The sequence below is a fragment of the Marmota flaviventris genome, chromosome Y (assembly GCF_047511675.1).
Source record: "Marmota flaviventris isolate mMarFla1 chromosome Y, mMarFla1.hap1, whole genome shotgun sequence".
Classification (NCBI taxonomy): Eukaryota; Metazoa; Chordata; class Mammalia; order Rodentia; family Sciuridae; genus Marmota; species Marmota flaviventris.
The window spans coordinates 17,452,482-17,476,641 of NC_092519.1; the positions used below are offsets into that span (position 1 = coordinate 17,452,482).

At 47.9% G+C, this 24,160-nt stretch overlaps 1 protein-coding gene across 1 annotated transcript in view; it reads left to right on the forward strand.

Moving 5' to 3' along the window:
- The first annotated feature begins 1,077 nt into the window (after positions 1-1,077).
- The window catches only part of LOC139703490 (arylsulfatase L-like), a 32,517-nt gene continuing 9,434 nt past the window's right edge, over positions 1,078-24,160 (forward strand). The window contains exons 1-6 of the mRNA XM_071606973.1: positions 1,078-1,140; positions 8,933-8,977; positions 15,765-15,926; positions 16,919-17,040; positions 20,203-20,325; positions 23,302-23,722. Coding sequence (XP_071463074.1) covers positions 8,955-8,977; positions 15,765-15,926; positions 16,919-17,040; positions 20,203-20,325; positions 23,302-23,722 — 851 coding nt within the window. The 5' untranslated portion in view covers positions 1,078-1,140; positions 8,933-8,954. The remainder of the gene's footprint in view (positions 1,141-8,932; positions 8,978-15,764; positions 15,927-16,918; positions 17,041-20,202; positions 20,326-23,301; positions 23,723-24,160) is intronic.

Here is a 24,160-nt window from a genome sequence, read left to right on the forward strand (position 1 = left end):
GAAGTTAGCCAATTCCCCCCAATCCAAAGGCCAAATGTTTTCTCTGATGAGTGGATGCTGATCCAAAATGCGGGGGGTTGGGGTGATGGGCAGGATGGAGAAACTTGGGATGGGGCAAATGGTGGGTCTGGAGCATGGAGGTAGGAAAGATGGTGGAATGAGACCCTAGGTATATGTGTGAGGACACCAATGGTGTGACTCTTCTTTGTGTACAATCAGAAAAATGAAAAACTGTGCTCCATACGTGTGCTGTGAATGGAAAGACATTCTGCTGTCGTGTATAACTAATTAGAACAAATAAATCAATTATTATTATTATTTTTTTTTTTTAAGAAGGAGGAGGAGAGGAACAGGGAGAGGAGGAGAATGAGGAGAAGAGGAGGAGGAGGGGGGAAGAAGAGGGGGCAGGACATGAAGGAAGAGATTGGGCAGGAAGAAGATGAGCGTGAAGTAGGAAAGAGGAGGGGACCCAGGTTCTGTCTCAGGGCATTGAAGATACACCAATACGAATATTAAATATACAAATATGAATAGATAAATATATCTAATAGACCGTGTACATTACATAAGATATATAAAATCCATTTTACTATAACTACATATATGTTTATATAAAAATATGTGCCTATTTTAATTGCACTGCTGCGATGTGGGTGTCTGGCAAGCGTTTGACCGCTGAGCCTCATCCCCGACTGCTCCTGACTTTTTCTTATGTTTGAAGCAACATCTAGGGAGGAAATCATTAAATAATGACCAAAAGGAAGAAGTGAGGTGTGCAGCCATGCACGCAAGGAGGATCTTGGAGACCAGCCACCCACTGGCCTCTTCGGGAACAGCCAGCCAACGCCCCCCCCCCCCCCCCCCCCGGGGGTTGAACCGGAGGCCGGGGCTGGAGACCTGTGTATTCTGGAGGCTCCTCTTGCAAGAAAGAACCGGAAACCTGCTGCGCACGCGGGAGGGCGGGCAGCGCGCGGGGCCTGGCCGGGTCCGCGGGCTGCGCTGGGTGCGCGGCGCAGGGACAGCGTCCCCGGGGCGCGCGCAGCAGAGAGGACCTCGCAGCCGAGGCGACCCGGCAGCCGAGGTGCCGCAGGATCTGACGTCCCCGGAGCTGAGCTGGGCTCCCCCGAGACCCCTCTGCAGGTAAAGCCGTGTCCGCCGGGTCCCCGCCGCCGCAGGCCGCCCTGCCCCGCAGCCTGTCCCTCTCCCGGCGACTCTGGCAACTCTTCGAAGTTTTTCTGCCCGACTGAAAAGAATCCGCGGGGCCGTTGGGGGCTATTTATTTGGTGGGTTTGAAACTTCGTGCCCGTGGGGGCGGGGCAGGGGTGGCCAGGGGCAGCAGGGGCCAGCCGTCTCTGAGGTCCCGTCTCAGGGATGTCCACAGGCTGCCAGGACGTGGCCACCGAGCCCAGGCCTGGCGGGGACCCAGCACTGGGGGAAGAGCAAGGGCGCAGTTGCATTGTCGCGCAGGACACTCAGTGAGCTGAGTGACAGGGAGGGCGCGGGCTGCTTCCCTGCGTCCCCCTTGGGCAGCGGTGAACGTGGTGGCCACCGGCCAGCGTGGAGGGGAGGGCTGCCTCCCAGGGGCTGAGATGCAAACGTGTCCCGGGCAGAAACAGGCCTTTGAGCTGACAGTCAAGTCGCGTTATCTTGACTCACTCTCCAGCCAAGGCTTGAGCTTTGTCTCTGGTCTCCAATGCAAGGAGCCGAGTAAAACGAACACAGCCAGACTGTCCTCCAGAGGCGTGGGCAGAGGGCCTTGGTATATCTTCCTGCAAGAAAAAGGGGAAAAAAAGCACAAGTGTCTATTTGATAAAGAATAAAACCCGACTTTGTAATGCCTGTCATAGCCACTTGATATAAGAGAAGCTGCATGCAAAACGTGTAGGAGTATAGACTCATAGCTGTGCACTGGAAAGTGACAGTATCCAATAGGTGTCCGTCAAGGTCATAATAACATTAAAAAGTTCCATTTTTTAACCACACCGTTTGTATTCTAACCAAGCATCCTTACACAAGAATCCAAAGTTTAAAAAAAAAAAATGCAAGTTTATGAAGTGAAAAAATTACAGTGAACTCGGTTTAATGTATTATTGAAGAAAAAAATTATAAGTGTAGTGTAGTCTAAGGACATAGTGTTTTGTGTTTTTTTGGTAGCAGTGATTGAACCCAGGGGGTGCTTAACCACTGAGTCACATCCCCCAGCCCTTTTTATTTATTTATTTATTTTAATATTTTTTTTTAAAGGGCTGGGGATGTGGCTCAAGCGGTAGCATGCTTGCCTGGCATGCCTGCGGCCTGGGTTCGATCCTCAGCACCACATACAAACAAAGATGTTGTGTCCACCGAAAACTAAAAATAAATATCAAAAAAACTCTCTCTCTCTCTCTCACTCTCTCTCATATATATATATATATATATATATATATATATATATATATATATATATATATATTTTTTTTTTTTTTTGTTTGTTTGTTTGTTTGTTTTTTTAATTTGTTCTGATTAGTTCTCCATGACAGTAGAATGCACTTGGACACATCCTACATAAATAGAGTACAACTTCTCATTTTTCTGGTTGTACATGGTGTAGAATCACCCTGGTCCTGTGGTCATATAAGCACAGGGTCATAATGTCCCATTCATTCTTCCCACCCCATACCCCTCCCCTCCCTTCACTCCCCTCTGCCTAATCCAAAGTACCTCTATTCTTCCCCAGCCTCCCCTTATTATGAATTAGCATCGACATATCAGAGAAAACATTCAGCCTTTGGTGTTTGGGAAATTGGCCTATTTTACTTAGCATGATAGTCTCCAGCTCCATCCACTAACCAGCAGATGCCATCATTGCATTCTTCTTTAAGACTGAGTAATATTCCTCTGTGTATATAGAGTTACATTTTCTTTACTATCTCATCAGCTTTTTTTTTTTTTTTAAATGTAGAGACAGGATCTCACTAAGTAACTGAGGGCCTTGATAAGTTGCTGAGGGTGGCCTCCAATTTGCCATCCTCCTGCCTCAGCCTCTCAAGCCTCTGGATTAGAGGCCAGTGCCACTGTACCCGGCATGCCCACAGGATTTGTAAATACTAGAGCTGCCGGCATTTGTTGAACTTTTACATTCATTCAGCACTCATGGACTCAATAGGGGGACTTATCCTGCAAGCTTTGTGCATGGGAACAGCCCCAAACAGCAGCACCTTTCATAAACCTTTTAGTCGATGTTTCACAGAATCTTTTCTTTGCCTAGGCCATGTTTAGATATTATCAGGACATGTCACAGTGTTGCAGTTGCCTACAATACAGTAGCAGGCTAGGCAAATTTGCAGCCTAGACACTATAGGCTCTGCCACCCAGCCCCGGTGGGGACCGGGTGGTCCAGCCAACAGGTATCTAGCACAGGCTCCCATAGTTTGGCACAGCAATGAAAAGGCCTTAAGCCACTTCCTGTAAAGGCATCCCCTGGTTTGGTGATGTATGAGTGCCTTGAAATTCATATAAAAAATATTTCTATGCCCCCCCACTGCCCCACCTCATGGTAATGATTTCAGTTTGTAACCAAAAATCACAAAGTGTAGCAAACACTGGGTAGGCACCACACCTGTGCTAAAAAAAAAAAAAAAAAAAACCACATTTTGCTGCCAATATCCATTGCACCAGCAAAATCATCGGCTTGTATAAACAAGTCAGGCCCCAGGCATCCTCTATGTCCAAGTCCAGAAGGGAGGTATTTTCCATGTAATGGAGGAAGGGTGTCGGGGACTCAATGATTGTGATCGCCCCTGGATCTTTCCTGGACTCAGTGCCTGGGCTGCTGATGCACTTTGGGAAGAGGTATCAAGTGGAAAACTTGGAATCCTCCAACCTCGTAGATCAAAAACGATCGAGTAGGGTGCCTACAGCCCAGGGGTGAAAAAAATTAATAAAATTTATTATGTGTTTCAGGATAGCGAGGAGGGCCAGGTGAGGTGGCTCATTCCAGTAGTCCCAGCAGCTCAGGAGGCTGAGGCAGGAGGATTGCAAGTTGGAGGCCAGCCTTGGCGACTTAGACCTTGTTTCAAAATAAAATAAAGAGGGCTGGGAGTAGAGCTCAGTGTTAGAGCACTTGCCTAGCATGAGTGAGTGCCTGAGAATTCATCTCCAGCACAACAATAAAGAATAAACACACAAAAAATAATTAATTAGAAGAGACTTTCTTTTTCTTTCTTTCTTTTCTTTTCTTTTTTTTTTTTTGGTACCAGGGATTGAACCCAGGGGTGCTTAACCACTGAGCCACATCCCCAGCCCTATTTATTTTTTATTTGGAGACAGGGTCTTTCTGAGTTGCTTAGGTCCTTGCTAAGTTGCTGAGGCTGGCCTCCAACTTGCAGTCCTCCTGCCTCAGCCTCCTAAATTGCTGGGATTACAGGCATGTGCCACCATGCCTGGCTAGAAGAGAGGATTTTGAGTGTGCCCCAAACAAAGAAATCATAAACAGTTACAGCTGCTGAAGGAGACGGCTCATTACTCCACTGTGATCTTCCTCATCACAGTCTCCTACTGAATTAGCACCTAGTAGCCACATTGCTGTGTGCCAATTAAAACATGGTTGTGTGTGGTCGGCTTTGTAGGGTCCAGCTCCCCAGAAGAATTTGCAACAATGTTAAAGGTTGAATTTGTAAAGTATCCAGCGCCTTCCTGGTCTTTCTGAACATCTTTAAAATCCACATTGTCGGGCTGGGATTCTGGCTCAGCGATGGAGCGCTCGCCTAGCTAAGGCGGGACCCGGGTTCGATTCTCAACACCACATAAAAATAAAGGCATTATGTTGTGTCCATCTGCACCTAAAAATATTTTTAAAAATCCACATTGTCTGCATATGCTGGTGTTCTTGGCAGAAAGGCCTCTTGTGATAGCAAAGGCAGTAGTTTAGAAACTTCAGCCTGGCTGGGTGCGGTGCCCATGCCTGTCATCCCAGCAGCTCAGGAGGCTGAGGCAGGAGGATTGTGATTGGAGACCAGCCTCAGCCAAAGTGAGGCCCTAAGCAATTCAGTGAGACCCTGTCTCTAAATAAGATACAAAATAGGGCTGGGGATGGGGCTCAGGGGTCCAGTGCCCCTGAGTACCTCTAGTACCCAATGATGGCTTTGAGACTTTCAGGTCCGCATGGTGGGATATCAATGCCAACCTAGCTCCCTCCGTCTGTCCAGGTTCTCATCTCCACTGGACATGGGGACCAAGTGTGACGTGGCTAGTCGAAGCTCAAAGCATCTTATACACATTCTGCCTTCACTCTTGCTTCCTTGGGGAGGGAAACTCTGGTCACTTGATTAAGGAGCTCAGGGGGGAAACACAGGGGTCCAACCATTTTGTGCTTGTTCTTGAACCTTCTGTGTTGACTCTACCTCCCTGCCCAGGCCCCTTCTCTGTCCCCAGTCAAATGCCCAGTGAGCAGGAAACTCAAGATCACTTGGTAGACAATTCAGTCTCCTAAGAGGTTAGCAGCTCTTCACATCTCCATGGACAAACCACACTCCCCGCAGCACCTCTGTCTCCAAAATTAAACTCCTGCAATGCCTGCAGCTCCTCCTCCCCAAATCCACAGGAGGAGCATACTCCAGGTGCAGGGGAAAGAAGCCAGGAACAGCCCCTGCCCCCCCCCCCCCAGGCACAAACCATTCTGAGCCAGCGAGACTTCCAGAAGCTTCCAACAGCTTGGTGTTAGTTGTTCTCTTTGTGCTTAATTGTGCACTCTGTTTTTTTCCCCAAAAAAATCACAGTTTCCCAGACATTGGCAGACTGCCAACCTGCATGAGAAAAACAAAACCGAGCCTCTTACAATTCTCAGTGTGTCTGCTTCTCTCTGGTGCAGGGTTTTCAGTTGATTCCTGGGGCTGGGGGTGGAGCGCAGTGGCGAGTGCTTGCCTAGCATGCAGGGGATCCTGGGTTCTGTCCCCAGCACTGCAAAAAAAAAAAAAAAAATGCATTTCCTTAGTAACACAGAAATCAGTACACCATCAAGAATAACTATTGCATTTCTGGTGAAAATCTTGCAGTTCAGAGAAAAGACCCCAAACCTTATAACTTTATAACCTATCTACATTAACTTTCTTTCTTTCTTTTTTTTTTTTTTTTTTTTTTTTTGTGTGTACCAGGAATTAAACTCAGGGGCCCTCGACCAGAGAACCCCAACCCCAGTCCTCTTTCGTATTTTATTTACAGATAGGGTCTCACTGAGTTGCTGAGCGCCTCACTTTGGCGGAGGCTGGCTTTGAATTCACGATCCTCCTGCCTCAGCCTCCAGAGCTGCTGGGATGACAGGTGTGCACCACTGCACCTGGCTCATACCTGTGTTTTCTAAATAATAGATCCTAGGCGACACCTGGGACATTTTCTTCTACAGATAAAATATCATTGGAGGTGGTACAATTCAGTCTTTTTAAGACATCTTTTCCTTTATCAAAGTAGCTGAGGACTTTTTAATTTAACCTTTTACTACTAGAACTATTTCTATTTGTTTCATTTAACCTGTGAGGGGTTATCAGAGACATGTTCATTTCCTCTCCCTCCCTCCTTCTTTCATTAAATTTGTGTATTTAATAAAATGGTGGGGTGCACACCTCCAATCCCAGCAACTCTGGAGGCTGAGGCAGGAGGATCAAAGATTTGAAGCCGACCTCAGCAACTTGGTGAGGCCCAAAGCATCTCATCAAGATCTTGTCTCAAAATAAAAAAAAATGAAAAGGGCTGGGGATGTGCCTCAGTGGTTAAGCACCCCTGGATTTAATCCCCAGTACTATAAAGAAAAGATGCACATGCACTATACCAACACATTCCAACTGGAAATTTCCAACAGCATTTTTTTGTGTGTGCAATAAATAGTGTGGCAATACTTATTTCACACTGCCATAATAACGCCTTTCTGTTGAAGATCTTGCTGTCCGGAAAAAAGACCCCAAATCTCACTCCTCACTCCCCCACAGATACATCTCCTCACAGCCTGCTTGGTTTTCTGGTGGTCTTGGCATCTAACCTAAAGCCACACACAGTGCGCTGCTTCTGGGCTCACTAATAACTTCATGTATAATTAGCATTCTTCTTTGTTCCTAATGTCCATTGTCTTTTGCAGGAATCTGCTTTTGTCCCCTGAATGCGCACACTAGTTGAGCATCCCTCATACCAACTTCAGCATGGGCAGGACTTTGGCCAAAGGCAATTCCCCACCAGACCTCAAGGCAATGCAGACCCCAAGTAGTCCAACACTTACCATGGGGCTGGGTACATGGCGTGCATGAGACAAATGATCTCATGTTTAGACTTGGGTCCCCAAGATGTCTTCAAATGCAAATACTCCAAAATTTAAAAAAAAAAAAAAATCTGCAATCTGAGCCAGTTCCGGTCCCAAGCCTTTTGGACAAGGGATGCTCACCCTGTAGCTCTTTGGCATTCAGGTGAGGGGAATTGAAAGAGTCCCCCCTCAATCTGCTTCCTCTCCCCTCCCAGGTCTGTGGACCTGCTGGCCACAGGACTTTGAAAGTCGTCTCTCCTAAACTCCCACCGGCTGGTGTGACCTTGGTGGATTCTCTCCTGGCTCATTTCTGAGCTCCGGGTCCCTCCTTGCTCTGACTGGCCCCTACATTGCTGCAAATTTGATCTTTTTTAAAAAGGGCATTTGTCCAGATCACACCATTGCACATGCAGAGGTAAACATCCAGATGTCACCCCGCTCAGCATGTCACCTCGCTCAGCACATCACCCTGCTTCCTCCCCATGTCCCAAAGCCCAGAGCCCACAAGTCAACACCAAGCTTTTTCTCTGTGGCAGACAGACCAGCTCTGCTGTCCCCACTGCCTGTGAGACACCCAATGCTCTGAGATAATGGGTCCCTCGTGCATCTGTGCACAATTTAAGACAAATGGAGAGGAAGCTTCAGACAGGGAGACAGGACTTGGAAGCAGAGCTCCTGGGTCAGGTGCTCTGGTCTGTCAGCTCCAGGCCCCTTGGGGACAGTCAAAAACCCTCATCCCTGTGTGCTGGGAAATGTGTTGACAAAACGCTCAGAGCCTGGTGTCCAGAGAACATCTGGTCTCTGGCCAACGATTGCACCATGATCAGGGAGGAAAGCTCAGGATTTCAGAGCGTTGCACACCCAAGGGGCACACTGTCTTGTCAGGACCCACCTGGTTTGTGGGATACGTGTCCCTCTGCATTGCACAGATACTAGGTCTCATAAAAGCATAGTATGACTCACAGGTGTAAGCCCTCCTGTCCTGCAGCAGGCGGGTGGATAAGCAAACAGAGAACAGAAGAATGAAGAGAACTGCAAACTCACTCTTCCAGCACTGCCAGGGCTCAGTGAGCAAGCCCAGCTCTCTCTCTCTCTTGCTCAGCAAGGTTTTGCTGACAGGAGAGTCCATTCATTCTTGAATTTTCTACTCCCACATTCTCCCTACAATAGGCAAATGGGCTGGTTGCAACAGGAACTATCTGCATTGCAAAGCCCCAAATGCTCTTTCTCTGGACCCACACAGCTACTTCTTGCTAATGAGGATCAAACCCAGGAGTGCTTCACCACTGAGCCACATCCTCAGCCCTTTGTATTTTACTTTTTAAATTTTCCGACAGGGTCTCGCTAACTTGCTTAGGATCTTACTAAGTGGCCGAGGCTGGCCTCTGACTTCGAATCCTCCAGCCTCAGCCTCCCACATTGCAGAGATGACAGCCATTCACCACCATGTTGGGCTTGTCCACCTCTTTGATAGAGCGTGCCAGTGTGTCTAGACCCCGTGCTTGAGCATCGATCGCCTCATGAGAGTTTGCCGTGGTTTTAAGGTTCTTCTGGAGCTGATATCGTGAGAGCCAAGCTTCTCCACGTACCTCCATCCCGATCTTTCACCTCTAGGAAGGATGTGCTTCCTGCTGCCCAGTTCTTCTCTAACCCTTCGTTTCTCTACAGGAAACACGACAGGAGCGAGACCATGCGGCGGATGGGATATTCATGGTAAGACAGGATGGTGTGGTCCCCGGGCCCCTGCCTGCATTTCCTCCTGGCTCTCCCCAGATCCACAGATAAGCAAGGTGTCCCGTCCGGCAGGACACATCAACGTGGGCAGCGAACCTAGATGGGGAGGAATGAAGGGACAAGAGACACGAAAGGTGACAGCAAGACAAAAATTCTGATCAAGCTGCAAACTTTTATTGTTCACACAGGGGTATTTATATGGTGGGGATGGGGAAGCTCTCTTATCGGCAGTTGCTGGATGTCTGCACAAGGTGAGATAACCGCAGGATGTTTCAGGAAGATAGGTTTCAGGAAGATAGGTGGCCGCAGGATGTCTCAGGTGAGATAAGTAGCTGCAGGATGCCTCCCAGGCAGGATGTCTCCCAGGGGGCTGTCAGGCTAATCTTTGAAGGAGAATTTCCTTCTAGTCCCTGACATCTTCCCCCTTTCTTATATAAAATATTTGACCATACCTTATTGGCCATGTTTTTAGGGGGTGATAGAGGCTCTGTTCGTCTAGAAGGCCTTAGAATATCTCCTGATCCGAGCGAGCGTCTTCACTAGGAGATTTCGTGGTGGCCTTGGCATGTTTTTGGAGGAGACGGCTTTGAGGGGGGAGCATGCCAACCGCCATGCACCAGAGCGTGTCACTCAGAGGTCTTGGGTTTTGGGATCCGTGGATCCATCCTCCTGCAGTCCTTCCTGCACCCTCCGTCATTATGGCCTAACGTCCTCACTCCATGGGTGCGTCCTCCCCCAAGCGGAGGGGCCCATGGAGGAGCGAACCCTTATGGCAAGGGCAGAAGATGGTTGGTCAGAGCTGTTACTTATACTTTTATATAAGAAAGAGAGATCTGTGGGGATGTAAACTTAAGAAATAAGCCTGAAAGAAGGGTAGAACATCCTTTTAAATGTTGGCAGCGCGGTCTTCCATCTCCAAACGGTGATAGTGGACCTGTATGGGCTTAGAGGCCAAAATATTAATCTGTTCTTTAATAAATTGTACCAGCCTGTTTATAATGCAGGGTCCTATGGACACCATTAAAAGCAAACCCAACAAAGGGCCTAATAAGGGAAGAAGGTAGGGTAAAAATCCATTAAGCCCAGTCCAGAGGGGATTTTCAAATAGTTCCCTTCTTCTCTTTTCTAGATCTTCTTGAAGCTGCTTAATTTTAGTGCGTACTATGCCTGATTTATTGGCATAAAAGCAGCATCTTTCCCCTAAGGCCAAGCAAATACCTCCCTGGTTAGCTGTCAGCAAATCTAAGCCTCGTCTGTTTTGAAGGACCACTTCTGCCAGGGAGTCTATTTGGTCCTGTAAATCTTTAATAGTTCCTGATAGAGTTTGTACATCATCTATAAGTTGTTGAGATAGGCGACGGTAAGAGTGTATAGCCGTGCCTAAGCCAGCTGTACCTGTGCCCACAGCAGCTGTTATTCCAAGGCTGGCAAGGAGTGGTAAGGCCTGTATTGCCCCCCTGTGTCTTTTGACTAAGGTGTCTAGGCTAGGAATGGGTAGAGGTTCATCTCCTGGGACAATAGTTATATCAGGGAGTAATAAGGCAAGAACACAGCCACTGGTCCAATTTGCTGGAAGTCTGGGGAAGGCTGAATTCCCTCCACACATAAAAACTGTGCCATTGGGGGGACAAAGAGATGGGGTGGGTGAGGAATAATTTTTTACTGTTGATCAATTTCCAAAGGAAGTAACTCCAACATCAATATCATAGGTATTATTCTGCATCGTGCCTAAAAGACATGATGTAAAAGTGCCTATAGGCTGTACTTTAAAAGGAAATCCAGGTTGGCATGTATTATCATTGTCTATGATAGAATTAATAGGAACTGCCATAGGCATGATTGCCCCTGTTGTCATGCAAAGCCAGCAATCACCAGCAAGGGTGGGGTTGGAATTATTAAGCAAGGAGAAGGTAGTTTCCAAAATATCTAATGTATTGGTATCTAAATCTGGGAGCTGGGATTTAGGCAGCACTAAGGGATGATATGTGAGCTCAGGGATTTGGGGTTTCAAAAGTTTGATTATCTGAAGATGCTTGAGAGCATCAGTGGGTCCTCCACCATCAGAGAGCCCTGTAGGGGCCTTAATGGGCCAGCAGGAGGGTTTACCAACAGTGCCTTGGCACCCAGCTGACTGTAACTTGGTATATATGCCTTCTCCTCCCCGATCAAAGAGGAGGGGGGTATAATGAATAGTGGTCCCCTCTGCTGCATGAGTTTTAGTTAGGGTGGCTTCAAAAAATTGTTCTCCCTGCTTGTTAACACAGATTGAGGCTGACGCATAACAAGAAACATGCATCGCCTGGGTATGCATATAAGTTGCAGAACAATTTTGGAGAGCTTTGAGAGATATCAATGAAAATATAGTTAAAATCCTTAGATATTTTGTAGACATAATTATAATTATTTATCATCTTATGAGTTTGAACAGTAACTTTGAGAATTAGAAACTACTTGAAGATTGTATTTTCACTTAAAAGCAAATTTATAGTAAACACATTTATCTCAAATATCTGTAACTGAAAAGGCAGAGTATCTGATAAATGTAAATACAAAACATAAATAATGGGTTTTCTGTTGAAGAAAAACAATTAGGCAAATATATATTAACTAATCAATTAGGCATGTGCTAATTATTTTATAGATTAACAAATATAGGTTATCTAAATATCTTAAAAATATATATATTAAGAATAAGAACATAACTTATAATTGTATTAATTTTATGTAACCACGTGGTCTTAAAATATTTGGATCCATTTTAATTTATTTTTAACTAGGAGTGCACTCTTCTATGTGACGTCACTTGATGTAACTGAAATAAAATCCTTGTTGAGTATACATATTTATTTTTTATAGTTAGGAATGAGAATAAGGATTTTTTGGTCATCACAGGAACATTGCCGGCTTTGTTCCTGTGGCGAGCAAATGCATCCTCATAACCTCCAAAATTAAAAGTAAAATATAAAGAAGCATGTTTGATCTCTCATCAATAGAACATTATTTAGTAACACAACTATAGAGAAAAGTCAGGTTATTTAACTCAGAACTAACTTAAATTTAGGGCTGCAACATAGAAAGCTGTGGAATTAAATTTTGTCTGAAAAAGATATCTTTCATTAGCATTTACAGGTAGGCATTCTTAAAAATACAGGCTCTGAACAGCTCCGGTAGAAATCTGAAACACAGTAGTACAGGTTAGTGGCTGGAAGGCGGGACTAGAAGTCCCGTCTGAGTGACTGTGGAAGAACCAATCGGAAGCCCGCGAAAGTGTGGGAGGGGGGACCAGGAAGCCCGCTCTTATGGCCAGGCACCCCATGGTTACCATGGTGATGCAAACAACATGGAGTCCGCGGAAGCCCGCTCTTCTGGCCAGGCACCCCATGGTTACCATGGTGATGCAAACAACATGGAGTCCGCTGCCCATTTTCGGGGCAAAAGTTCCCCAAGTTTTCCTAGCCGATTGCATTTTGTTTGATTTTGTCTGCATTTTCCCCCTCCTGGCCAAGATCCTACTGTGGTAGCAGCTTGTTCTGTCTCTGCGACCTGCGGTTGCAGCTCGTGTACATCCTGCACTTTTTTCTGTGGCACGTGGGTGCTCCAAAGGTTTTTTAGCAGCAAACGCTAGCATTACCATCAGATCTTAAGTTAGTCTGTGTTTGGCATTTAGGTCAAGTAATTCAAGGGTTAAAAGCACTGTTGGCCGCAGGGGCTAGGACCCCATAGCGAGCAGCAGCGGCTAAAGTCTCCCCAGCGGCTGAGTTACAGCCATTCTGATTCATAGGACAATCATGTAGTAAAAAGGTCCGTACATACTTTCTGAGTATTGACAAAAACAATAGAAAATTGAAACTTATTTCTCTCCAGGTAAACATCACATTTTCTCTATCTTTTTTTTTTTTTAAATTAATTAGGTTCCAGTAAGAAAAGGTGGGAACAGGCACCTTTTGTGGGCCAAAGGATTCATAATAGTCTTAATAATAATAATAATAATAATAATAATAATAATAATAATAATCTTCATAATAATCAGTCTCCTACTCTAAGCCATCTTTTACCATCAATGGTCCCTTCAAGGGGAAACCATGGACACAATTCTCCTATGTATGAAAAGAATAATTTTAAGTCCTTTTTCTTAACACGTGCCCCCCGTGTCTTGAGGGCCTCCTTGAGGCCTGACAAAAACAACTCATGTGACGAAACTGCTTGTCCCATGGTGGGTCACTCACCTTGCGTCATCCTCACTCTCCTCCTGGATCTGTCTCTCGGTCGTGTCTGCCGAGGCGATCTCGCGCTCCTGCTTGGCCAAGTCTTCCAGGAGGACGGCGTTCCCCCTCAGTCAAAGGCTCGAGCCCCACACTGGGCGCCAAATGTCCCGTCCGGCAGGACACATCAACATGGGCAGCGAACCTAGATGGGGAGGAATGAAGGGACAAGAGACACGAAAGGTGACAGCAAGACAAAAATTCTGATCAAGCTGCAAACTTTTATTGTTCACACAGGGGTATTTATATGGTGGGGATGGGGAAGCTCTCTTATCGGCAGTTGCTGGATGTCTGCACAAGGTGAGATAACCGCAGGATGTTTCAGGAAGATAGGTTTCAGGAAGATAGGTGGCCGCAGGATGTCTCAGGTGAGATAAGTAGCTGCAGGATGCCTCCCAGGCAGGATGTCTCCCAGGGGGCTGTCAGGCTAATCTTTGAAGGAGAATTTCCTTCTAGTCCCTGACAGCAAGGGGCCTCTGCTCAGTGAGGAACCCAGGAGACCTTGGAGCCCCGGGCACGGGGATCAGGATCAGTCTGAGGGCTCCAAGCCCCCGTACCTTGGGAGAGTTCCAGTCAGCTGCAGGAGAGATTAGTCCCAAACCTGGTGGGAAGCGCTAAGGGCATCCGATGGCCAGGCGCCTGGCTCTCCGCAGCCCCTATGGCAAACCTCCTTGGAGACTCAGGGTGATCTCTGCTCTGCCACACTACGGAGGGGACCTGTTGCTTTACTATCTCTCTGAACTGGGACTTCCATCATCCCAAAGCCCACCTGCGCATCACGGTATCGTGGGATAAAAGATTCAGGGTTTTCCTCTTCTTCCTGGCTTCACGTTACCAGCTTCCCCGATGTGATGCCAGATTCCTGGGACCCCATAGACCTCCAGGAGCCGAATCCAATGCAACCACTTAACAGTCTTTACTGCAAGCTCGAGCCTGGACTCACAACCGTTCCCTATGCAGTGGTCCCAGGGAGTGATCCCCGTCCTTTGTCCAGTGAGATTTTATAGGTTTTTGGGGGATACTCTGTCACAACTTCACAGCAAATCATTCCACACCACAGGAAAAGCAAACAACAACTCTTAACATTGATTAGCACATTCACTGTTGGGAACAAGTTGGGTAGGGTGATAGGTTACTACAAGAGGGGGATTCCTTTGAACTGATTGGTTTAGGCCACGAGGGGTGTATGTGCTAAACTACATGGTTTCCCAACACGTTATCAACCACCATAAACTACTGGGGGGTCATCTGGCATCCCAGGTATTTCCCTGTCTTACACTGATTGGTGGTTGCTAGGGGGTTGCTATGGGTCCTCACCTAGCCTGACTGAGTCAGGGACACCTGGCAACACATATCTCTCCTGTTATTTACAGACAAACAACTCAGCAGGGTGGGTATGTGCTTAGGAGTGCTCTGTGGGTTTTTCGAAGGACAAGGGTCATGCCCCCTTCCCTGGATGGGCTTTGAGGTAGAAGCTGGTTTCTCAAAAATTGAGTCACATCAGTTTCTCACTCCCCTCTTTGTCTGGAAACTTGCCTCAGTTGGGGGTCTATATAGGGTCTATATGGGCAGGCCCTACATCTTCTTCGGGGTCTAGGGCTTGATAGTGGGTATACGGAACCATCATCTGAACTGTGTTTACCCTGTCCTTGATGAAAGCCACTAGCTTATTCACAAGTGGTCCTACTAAGGTTGACATTGGGGTAATTTTCGAGTAAACAGTAACCCTCAGGGGACAGTCTTCAACTTTCCAGACTCACTCAAAATTGGCCTCCTGACTCGATTTACCTATCTACTCTATCTATTTCTGGCTTCACCGGGACTGGCGACTGCCCAGAGCTTGTGTCTACTCAGTGTTCCAACTTGTAGCAAGGTACCCCCAACACACAAGTCCAAGACAGTTTTGCCATTTAAGAAAGAAGAACAAGAGTCAGGCGTGGTGGCACACACCTGTCATCCCAGTGGCTGAGGAGGCTGAGGCAGGAGGATCTTGAGTTCAAAGCCAGCCTCAGACAAAGACAGGCCCTAAGCAACTCAGGGAGACCCTGTCTCTAAATAAAATACAAAATAGGGCTGGGAATGGGACTCATTGGTTGAGGGACCCTGAGTTCAATCCCTGGTAACATCCCTCTCCCCCCACCCCCAGAGAGAGAGAGAAAGAGAGAGAGAAGGAAGAGGAAGAAAAGCCAGTTGGAGAAGGGGAGGGTGCAGTAGCTGTTCTTGAAAACAGATCCATACATTTTAAGGAAGCTTATATAAGGCTTTTTAAGTTGCTATTGCCATAACCATTCAACAACACTCTAGAGCCTCCGAAATTACTTTGAAAGTCCAAATAAGACCATCAAGTGCATGAGCAATTTTAAATGAAAAAAAAAAATCAAAGGCCTGGGGCATAGGTTCAAAGCTAAACCCTAAGCCCATCAAACCCTTAAACACTGACGCCGTGTCCCCCTGCAAATGTCTGACCGATGGCGCGTGCTACAGGGCTGAGCATGCTTGTGTAGCCTGTGTTTCAGGAGCTGTCTGGCCGTGGCCCTGGGTCTGTGGCTGGGAGGGACGCCATCCACCTGCAGGGATACGGCTGACTCGAGGCCCAACATCCTACTGATGATGGCGGATGACCTTGGCATTGGAGACCTCGGCTGCTATGGCAACAAGACCCTAAGGCAAGGAATGGGAAATGGGTTCTTGGGGACCAGAGGAAAGAGCAGGTCCTAGATCTGGTGATTCCTATAGGAATAGAGGGTCCTGCAGCCCCCAAATCTGGAGGCAGGGTCATCCAAGAGCAGGTGACCACTCCTCCTCAGGGTGGGCTCAGTTCTCCTTTTGCTTCCTGGTGGTGGAGGGCACCCCGGGGAGACAGAGCTGGCATTATAGCAGTTACCCCCCACTCTGAGCATCTGTTAACCCACCCTGAGGGCACAACCCCCAGGACCCAGTCACCATCCAGAGGTCTTGCTCTCAAGTACCACGGATGTGGTTTTGGGGGTGACGTTTCCCACACAGGTAATTTGAGGATGCATTCAACCCTAGGAGTGGCCAATGGGGACATTCACAGAAGCCTGCACATGCAAACATAAATCCAGCTCCAATCCACCCAGCAGACGATCTACTCCTTGGATTGAAAATAGGATTCTTACCCACCCACTACAGATGGAGGGTGTCTTGGAAATCAGTTTTATTGCTTGTGAGCCCAAAGCCATGCTGAACTGCCCCTCACTCCCAGCCCCTCTTCCATCCAGCCAAGCTCACCCACTCGGGACTGATTTCAATTCTTCTAATGTCCCCTGAGACCCAGCATGGAGCTGAATCTGCGGGCCCTGCTGGGTGTGTCTGGCCCGGTTCCCTCACGGGTGTCCGTGACCTTGGACCTGCCCATGCAGTCCCTGACCACCCAGTGAGAAGCAGCCTCCCGCTTCTGAACTGCCCATCTGTCTGTCTGTCAGGACTAGCAGCGCCTGGTGGACACGGGGTCCACCATAATTCATCAAGATGCTGTTTCTTTGAAGGTCCTGAGGACACTTAAGGTTCTGGATCATTCTTGAGCACATCTTGATGCACTCACTGATGACCAGCAGCTTACCCTACGCTAATGAGAATCCAGGTTTCTGAGGAGAACACAGCAGAACACAGCACTCTTATTTTTTTCTCTCGGCAGGACTCCAAACATCGACCGGCTTGCAGAAGACGGGGTGGTCCTGACCCAGCACATCGCCGCGGCATCTGTGTGCACCCCGAGCAGGGCTGCTTTCCTGACGGGCAGATACCCCATTCGCTCAGGTCAGTCCTACTGTGAAACCCACCTGGGGAGGAACAGGAGCGTGTCCACCCGCAGCCTTCTCTCATTGACACCCAGATGGGGAAAGATGGGTCCCAGCCCACAGAGTTCTGCCATGACACTGCAGCCAGCCCTGGTGCTCTAGCCCCTCAGGGAACAAGGTGACCCAGGCTGGGATTTAACTGTATGAACATAACCTTTTCTGTAGCAGGCAAGGTAGCGAATATTTTCATTTTTGCAAGGCACACAGTCTTGGGTACAGCTGCTCAACGGCATTTTTGAAGTCCTCTATGGGCAGTGCACTCAAAAATGGTTGTGGCAGTGTCCTAATAAAACTTTATCCATATGTATTGCATTTTGTGCCCCAAAAGTTCATGTGTGAAGCAATGCAAGACACTTCAGAGGTGACATGGTTAGAGGAGGAGAGGTGTGATCTGATCAGTGGATTGATCCACTTGAAAGGATTAAGTGGGTGGTGACTGTAGCAGGTGCGGTGTGGCTGGAGGAGGGGTCCCTGGGCTGTGCCTTTGGGGTCTCTGTCCTGTCCCTGGTGAGCAGAGCTCTCTCTGCTCCCTGGTGCCCTGTCCTGAGCTGCTCTCCTCCTCCAGGCCCTGCCGCCATTTTGTTCTGCTCCCCTTGGGCCAGAGCCATGGAGTTGGCCCACCAGGGACTGAACTTCGGAAACCGTGAACCAAATTCAACTTTTCCTCCTCTAAATTTGTTCTTGTCAGGTCTTTTTTTTTTCTTCTCTCCCACAGTAGTGAAAAGAACCAACTGAAACAACAGGTTATGAAATCTTCTCTACTTTTTCCCAATTATCTGCAAAGGCCCTGGATGAGTCAGCTTTGTGACAGAAATAAGCTCATTGAGATCCAAATGTCTCTGTTGGGCTCAAGGTGTGGAAGGGCTCTCCTCCTGGTCCTTGGCTCCTTGGCTGTGGTCCTGTGGTGAGCCAGCACATGGTCACAGGAGAACATGGAGGATCCTTGAAGCAGAAGGAGGGGTGGAGCTCCACTCTCCCCTTCCAGGCCACGCCTCCATGACCTCACTTCCACCCAGTAGACTCCACCTCTTAAAGGCTCCCTAACGTCCTAATAGACCATCAGCTGGGAACCAGGCCTTTCACCCACAGCTTATTGGGGGGACACACCAAATCCAAACCACAGCAGCACCAATCCATTTCTCACTGGCTGGGAGTACAAAAGTAGGCAGGAGGCCATTTGCTGACCCTCCTATCACAGACATCAGGTATACATTAGGCAATGTGCAAAAAAAAAAAAAGAACTAAACAAATATGTTTAATGAGAGCAAAAATATGAATGTGTTTCTGAAACTCGTTCGTAAATTTTTGCCCTCTTAATGGAAAGAGAATGATCTTTGTTTTCTGTGGTCCATGGGGGGATGTCCTTTGGCAAGATATTTTTCTCTTTCCAAGGCAGGGATTTCTCAATCATCTCAGGGGCCCTTCATGTCTTATAGATTATTTTTGGGCATGATATATATGTTATTGTTTAGCTTAAAATCTGCCATTTGCAAGGGAGTTGGGTAGGAAGTAGATCAAAAATTCAGAACTCTGTGTATTGTCCTCACCATTTCTCTGCTCTTGGACCCTGAGGCTGAAGAATCTGCCCCAGACTCCAGGGGACACTCACACCCAGGACTAGTTAAGGATTTCCCAGGAAAAAGAAGCAACTGGATCTATCATCTGTATCATGTCCCCATTCGTCACCTGTCTCTGCATCCATCCGTCCATCTCTCTCTGGGCTGCAGTATTAAGCATGGATTCAACATATATCTTTATTTTTTGCATTCGGATGCTTTGATATCATGGCCCTCACTGGCCCTCGGGGAGCTGACCTCTGGGTGCTGGCCGGTTCCTAGAGACAACAGCAATGTGCATGTCAGCTTGTTCTCCATGTGGAACCTTCAGATCCTCTGCCCATGTCCTCTGGGTGAATATCCCCTGCTCCCCTCACCTTAATGCTGTCAGATTTGAAAACATCTTGCTCTGCCTTACTTGTTTCTTTCCATTTAAAATAAAAATTTTAAAATGGAGGCATCTCCCTAAATTTCTTGCTCACTCCTCTGGCTACCCCAGTGCCTCCCTGACGGAACCCCATGCCTGGCATATTCCCTCTTCTCGCAAATGGTCGCAAACTCTACTTTCAGTGGTACTCATCCCCTGATCTGGTGACCCTGCTACACCTAAATAGCAAGAAAACCTTCCTTTTCCTCTGCATAGCTCGGTAGGGTGGTGCACTCCTGAAATTCCAGCAATTCCGGAGGCTGAGGCAGGAGGACTGCAAATTTGAGGTCAGCCTCAGCAATTTAGCAAAACACTCAAAATAAAAAAGGGTTAGGACTGTGGCTCATGGTAGAGCAACCGTGGGTGCAATACCCAGCACCCCCCCCCACACACACACACACACCTGTGTTGAAGTCAAGAGCTCAATGGTTTGCCAGTATATTAGAACTATCCAGGAAATCTTCATTTGTTTATTTACTTATTTTTGATACCAGGGATTGAACCCAGGGTCATTTAACCACTGAGCCGCATTCCCAGCCCTTTCTATTTTTTATTTTGAGACAGGGTCTCTCTAAGTTGCTTAGTTCCTCGCTAAGTGGCTGAGGCTGGCCTCCAACTTGCTATCCTCCTGCCTCAGCCTCCCAAGCCACTGGGATTACATGTGGGCACTACCATACTTGACGCAATGAATCTTTCAATCATTCCAAAATCCACACCAGGCCAACTCCCTCTGCACTCTCTGGAGTGATAACCATCCGTTAGCGTACCCAGAAGCTCTGCACATCATTTCATAGATAACTGTGAAAACTCTTTGGTGATAGCAAGAATTTGGAGAAATCAAAAATGCATTTTAAATTCTCATCCCTTTTCCATTAAATTCTTTTTCTTTTTTCCTTTTAGTGACCTAACTTGCACAAGACCAGACACCTTCTCTCCAGCATTGACATTTCATTATGACCTTCCCTGCCAAATATGTAGTTCTGTGAGGCAGGTCTTTGCAGGAAGGAACTTTTCAATGTAATTTTCAATAATGGAGAGTTCTACAGAATATTCTAAATTTAAAAGAGTGGACATCATCATCATCAACTAAAAGCAAATACATAATAGTAACTTATTTCTTTTTGTTGGCTGGTCGAAGGCATGGTTTCCAGCAATGCTTTCCGTGTTCTCCAGTGGACAGCAGCATCCGGGGGCCTGCCCACCAATGAGATAACTTTTGCAAAAATATTGAGAGACCAAGGCTACGCCACCGGACTAATAGGTAGGTACCTTTCTTTCAACTCTGGAGCTCACTACTTTTCTTTTAAGGGTCTATTGAGCTCCAAATGTTTGGAAAGGCAACCAGTGAGGTCCCAGGTAATTTCCCAGATGACAGAGATGATGTGGTCTCCCAGGATGCACAGGGACCACAAGTTATTCAACAAATGTCAACTGGTCAAGTGTGGTGGCACACACCTATAATCAGAAACTTGGGAGGCTGAGGCAGGAGGATTGCATATTGGAGGCTAGCCTCAGCAACTTAGCAAGACCCTGTCTCAAAATTTAAAAAAAAATAATATAAAAAGGGATGGGGAGGTAGCACAGTAATAGAGCACCCCTGGATTCAATCCCTGGTACAAAATGAAAACTCAACACATTCAAAAATAATAGTCATATGGCCAGGCATGGTGTAGTTCCAGCTACTCCAGAGGCAGGGGCAGGAGGATCATTTGAGGCCAGAAGTTGGAGGCCATCCTAGGGAACATACCGAGACCCCCATCACACACACACAGAAAAATAAATATCAAAACAACATAAACTAGATGCTCATTGACCAAATGTTTGCATATAACTTACCTCGCTCTGTGCTTCCACAATAAACATGTGTTTTTCTATATGCCAAGAAACCACATTAGATATTGAACAAAAAGTAAGTAAATGAAACTTCAAGACAACAGACAGGGAGAAGGGAAAGGGGACCACAATGCCATGATCCTCACTTGTAGTGATAATTTTTTTTTTTTTTTTGGTAGCATGGATTGAACCCAGGGACACTCAACCACTGAGCCTCATCGCCAGCTGTATTTTGTATTTTATTTAGAGACAGGGTCTCACTCAGTTGCTTAGGGCCTCACTTTTGCTGAGGCTGATTTGAACTCACAATCCTCCTGCCTCAGCCTCCCAAGCTGCTGGGATTATCAGCGTGCGCCATGGTGCCCAACTCTGTAGTAATAATTTTTATCAGCAATTACATCAGTTGATCATGGAGGACATGTCTAGCTGGTATGTGGGACAGAAAATCAATAGACCATTATGTCTTAAGGTAGACTGGTCTATCAATGCCTGGGAAATCTCATGGAGTTTCCGAATGTCAAATACCCCATGGCACAAGAAGACACGCAATGTGGTTTTTATCAATACCCTCACAGTGGCTGCGTAGAAGACAAAAATCTTTCTTTACTGGAGTTGAAAGTTGAGCTCTGAAAGAGTCTCCCACTTTGAACTTGGCCTCTATTATGGGCCTCCCACTCCCAAAGCCCAGAACTCTTTGTTCTATGTTCATTCTGGAAGATTGAGCTTTCAGAAACAGCCTGATCACTGTGAATACATCCTTCTTTTGTTATAGAGCACCGTGACCAGCTGAAGACTGAACAAGGTTCCCAAGGAGCTAAATGCTACATGAACCCCTAGATACCCAAATGTTTGGAGGTTCCACTCCTTTATATAACATGGTACAGTGTTGGCATAGAGCGTGGACACATCCCCCGTAGACTTTAAATCACCTTCATAGGACTTAAAATACCCAAAACAATGTCGATGCTGCCTGAATCGTTGCTACGCTCTGTTGTTTGTTGAGTACCAAGGAAAACAATTTGCCTGTGCTCAGAGAAGATGCAAATTTCCCCCCTAACATTTTCTATCCATGATTGATGGACAGCAGGAATGCCAACAGACAATCAAGGGCTGCCTGTGGGACCTTATGTGGAAACACAGCCTGTAGAGGACCTTGAGTGGATTGTCCAGATGTGACAGAGAACCATCCCCGGATGTTTTAAGCAAGCAGATTTATGGCAATCTGTCACACCTCTCACGAGAAATTAATACTCAGGGAAATGCTTCCTCTCGGGGCCCTTTTTCCCACAAGGATAAGGTCAGGTGGTGTTGTCATTAATGTCACAGCCTACACTCCCCCAGCTCCTGGGAGAGAGCTCGAGTAGAGCAAGCATGCTGTCGTAGCCACCTTTCTGTGAAAAATATGCAGGAAACAACAATTTAAAGAAAGAAAGGTTTATTTGAGGCTCATGTTTTCCAAGGTTCAGTCCATGGTGGGTTGATTCCATGGCTCTGGCCCAAGGGGAGGCAGAACAAGATGGCGGCAGGGCCTGGAGGAGGAGAGCAGCTCAGGACAGGGCACCAGGGAGCAGAGAGAGCTCTGCTCACCAGGGACAGGACAGAGACCCCAAAGGCACAGCCCAGGGACCCCCTCCTCCAGCATCCACCTGCTGCAGTCACCACCCAGTGAGTCCATCCAAGTGGATTAATCCACTGAGCAGGTTACCCCTCTCCTATCCCAATCATCTCACCTCTGAAGGTTCTTGTAGTGTCTCACACATGAGCTTTTAGAAGAAGAGAAGTCTACTTGGGGGCTCATGATTTCAGAGGTTCAGTCCATAGTGGCCGACTCCATGGCTCTGGCCCAAGGGGAGGCAGAACAAAATGGCGGCAGGGCCTGGAGGAGGAGAGCAGCTCAGGACAGGGCACCAGGGAGCAGAGAGGCATAGATAGAGGGAGAGAGAGAGAGAGAGGAGCCAAGGACAAGATAGAGTCCCCAAGGACGTGTGTCCAGTGCCTTACCTCCTCCAACTGTGCCCCACATCTCCATGGCTCTGGGTTGGGGTGACGCAGAACATCATGGCCGAAGGGCATGGTATAGGAAGGCAGCTCAGTTCATGGCAGATGGAAAGCCGAGGGAAATAAAGAAAGGGGCCAGGGACATGGTGTGTGCTTCCAACCAACTTCCTCCAATCACGGTCTCCTACAGCCCCCCCTCCCAGGGTCTATGTGACTGTCTTATATCTTTCAATGGATGAATCCATCCATGAGGCCAGAGCTGACCTAAACCAACTCCGTCCCTAAACCTCACCTGTGACATTGCTGCATTGGGGTCTAAGGCTGCAGTGCAGGAAGATTTGAGGCAACCCGGCAGACCCAAACCATAATATATGTGATACCTACTGTTTGCATCTCCTACCCCCAGGAAAATGGCACCTGGGACTGAACTGTGAGTCTTCCCGCGATCACTGCCACCACCCGCAGGCCCACGGGTTCGACAGCTTCCTTGGAATGCCCTTCACCATGATGGCCGACTGCGCTCGGTGGGAGCTGTCGGAGAAGCGCGTGGGCCTGGAGCGCTCCCTGGGCCTCTGGTTCCAGGTCCTGGCCGTGGCCTCGCTCACGCTCACGGTGGGCCGCCTCACCCAGCTGACCAGCTCCTGGGTGCCCGCCATCGGGGCCGCCTTGGCTGCTGCTGTCCTCCTCATAGCCTCGCGCCTCGTGGGCCACCTGATCGTGCACGCAGACTGCTTCCTGATGAGGAACCACACTGTCACCCAGCAGCCCCTGGACTTTGACAGGGCCACGCCCCTCCTTCTGCAGGAAGTCTCCTCCTTCCTGCAAAGGTGAGCCCAGGGGGGCCCGCGCCCTCCCAGCCCCTGACCACGTGCAATGTCCAGCACCTTCTTCTGTCATGTGTGTCTGAGGCCTGGCCCATCCCGGGCTCAGAAAGACCTTTCTTGGGGACATGGGACCCGGGAGATGGCCTGCCAAGTTGCGTACCTTGCACTATGTCCATAGAAACACGGTGGCCGTCCAGTTGGAATTTGCTGACTCAGGGCTCAGTTGACCACCCCCCCCAGTCCCCCAGGGAGTCTGTGGTAGGATCGCCTGGTGCAGCTCGGGTCTGGCTCCTGTAGTGAACTTGCAAATGAAACTGAGGGAGAAGGATGTGCTCCCTTTAGGGCTAAGACTTCTCCTTCACTTGGAGACGCCGAGCCATGAATAGGAGACCATGTGAGCCTTCCCAGGGCAACAGGAGGGCCTTGCAGGTCCCATCCAAA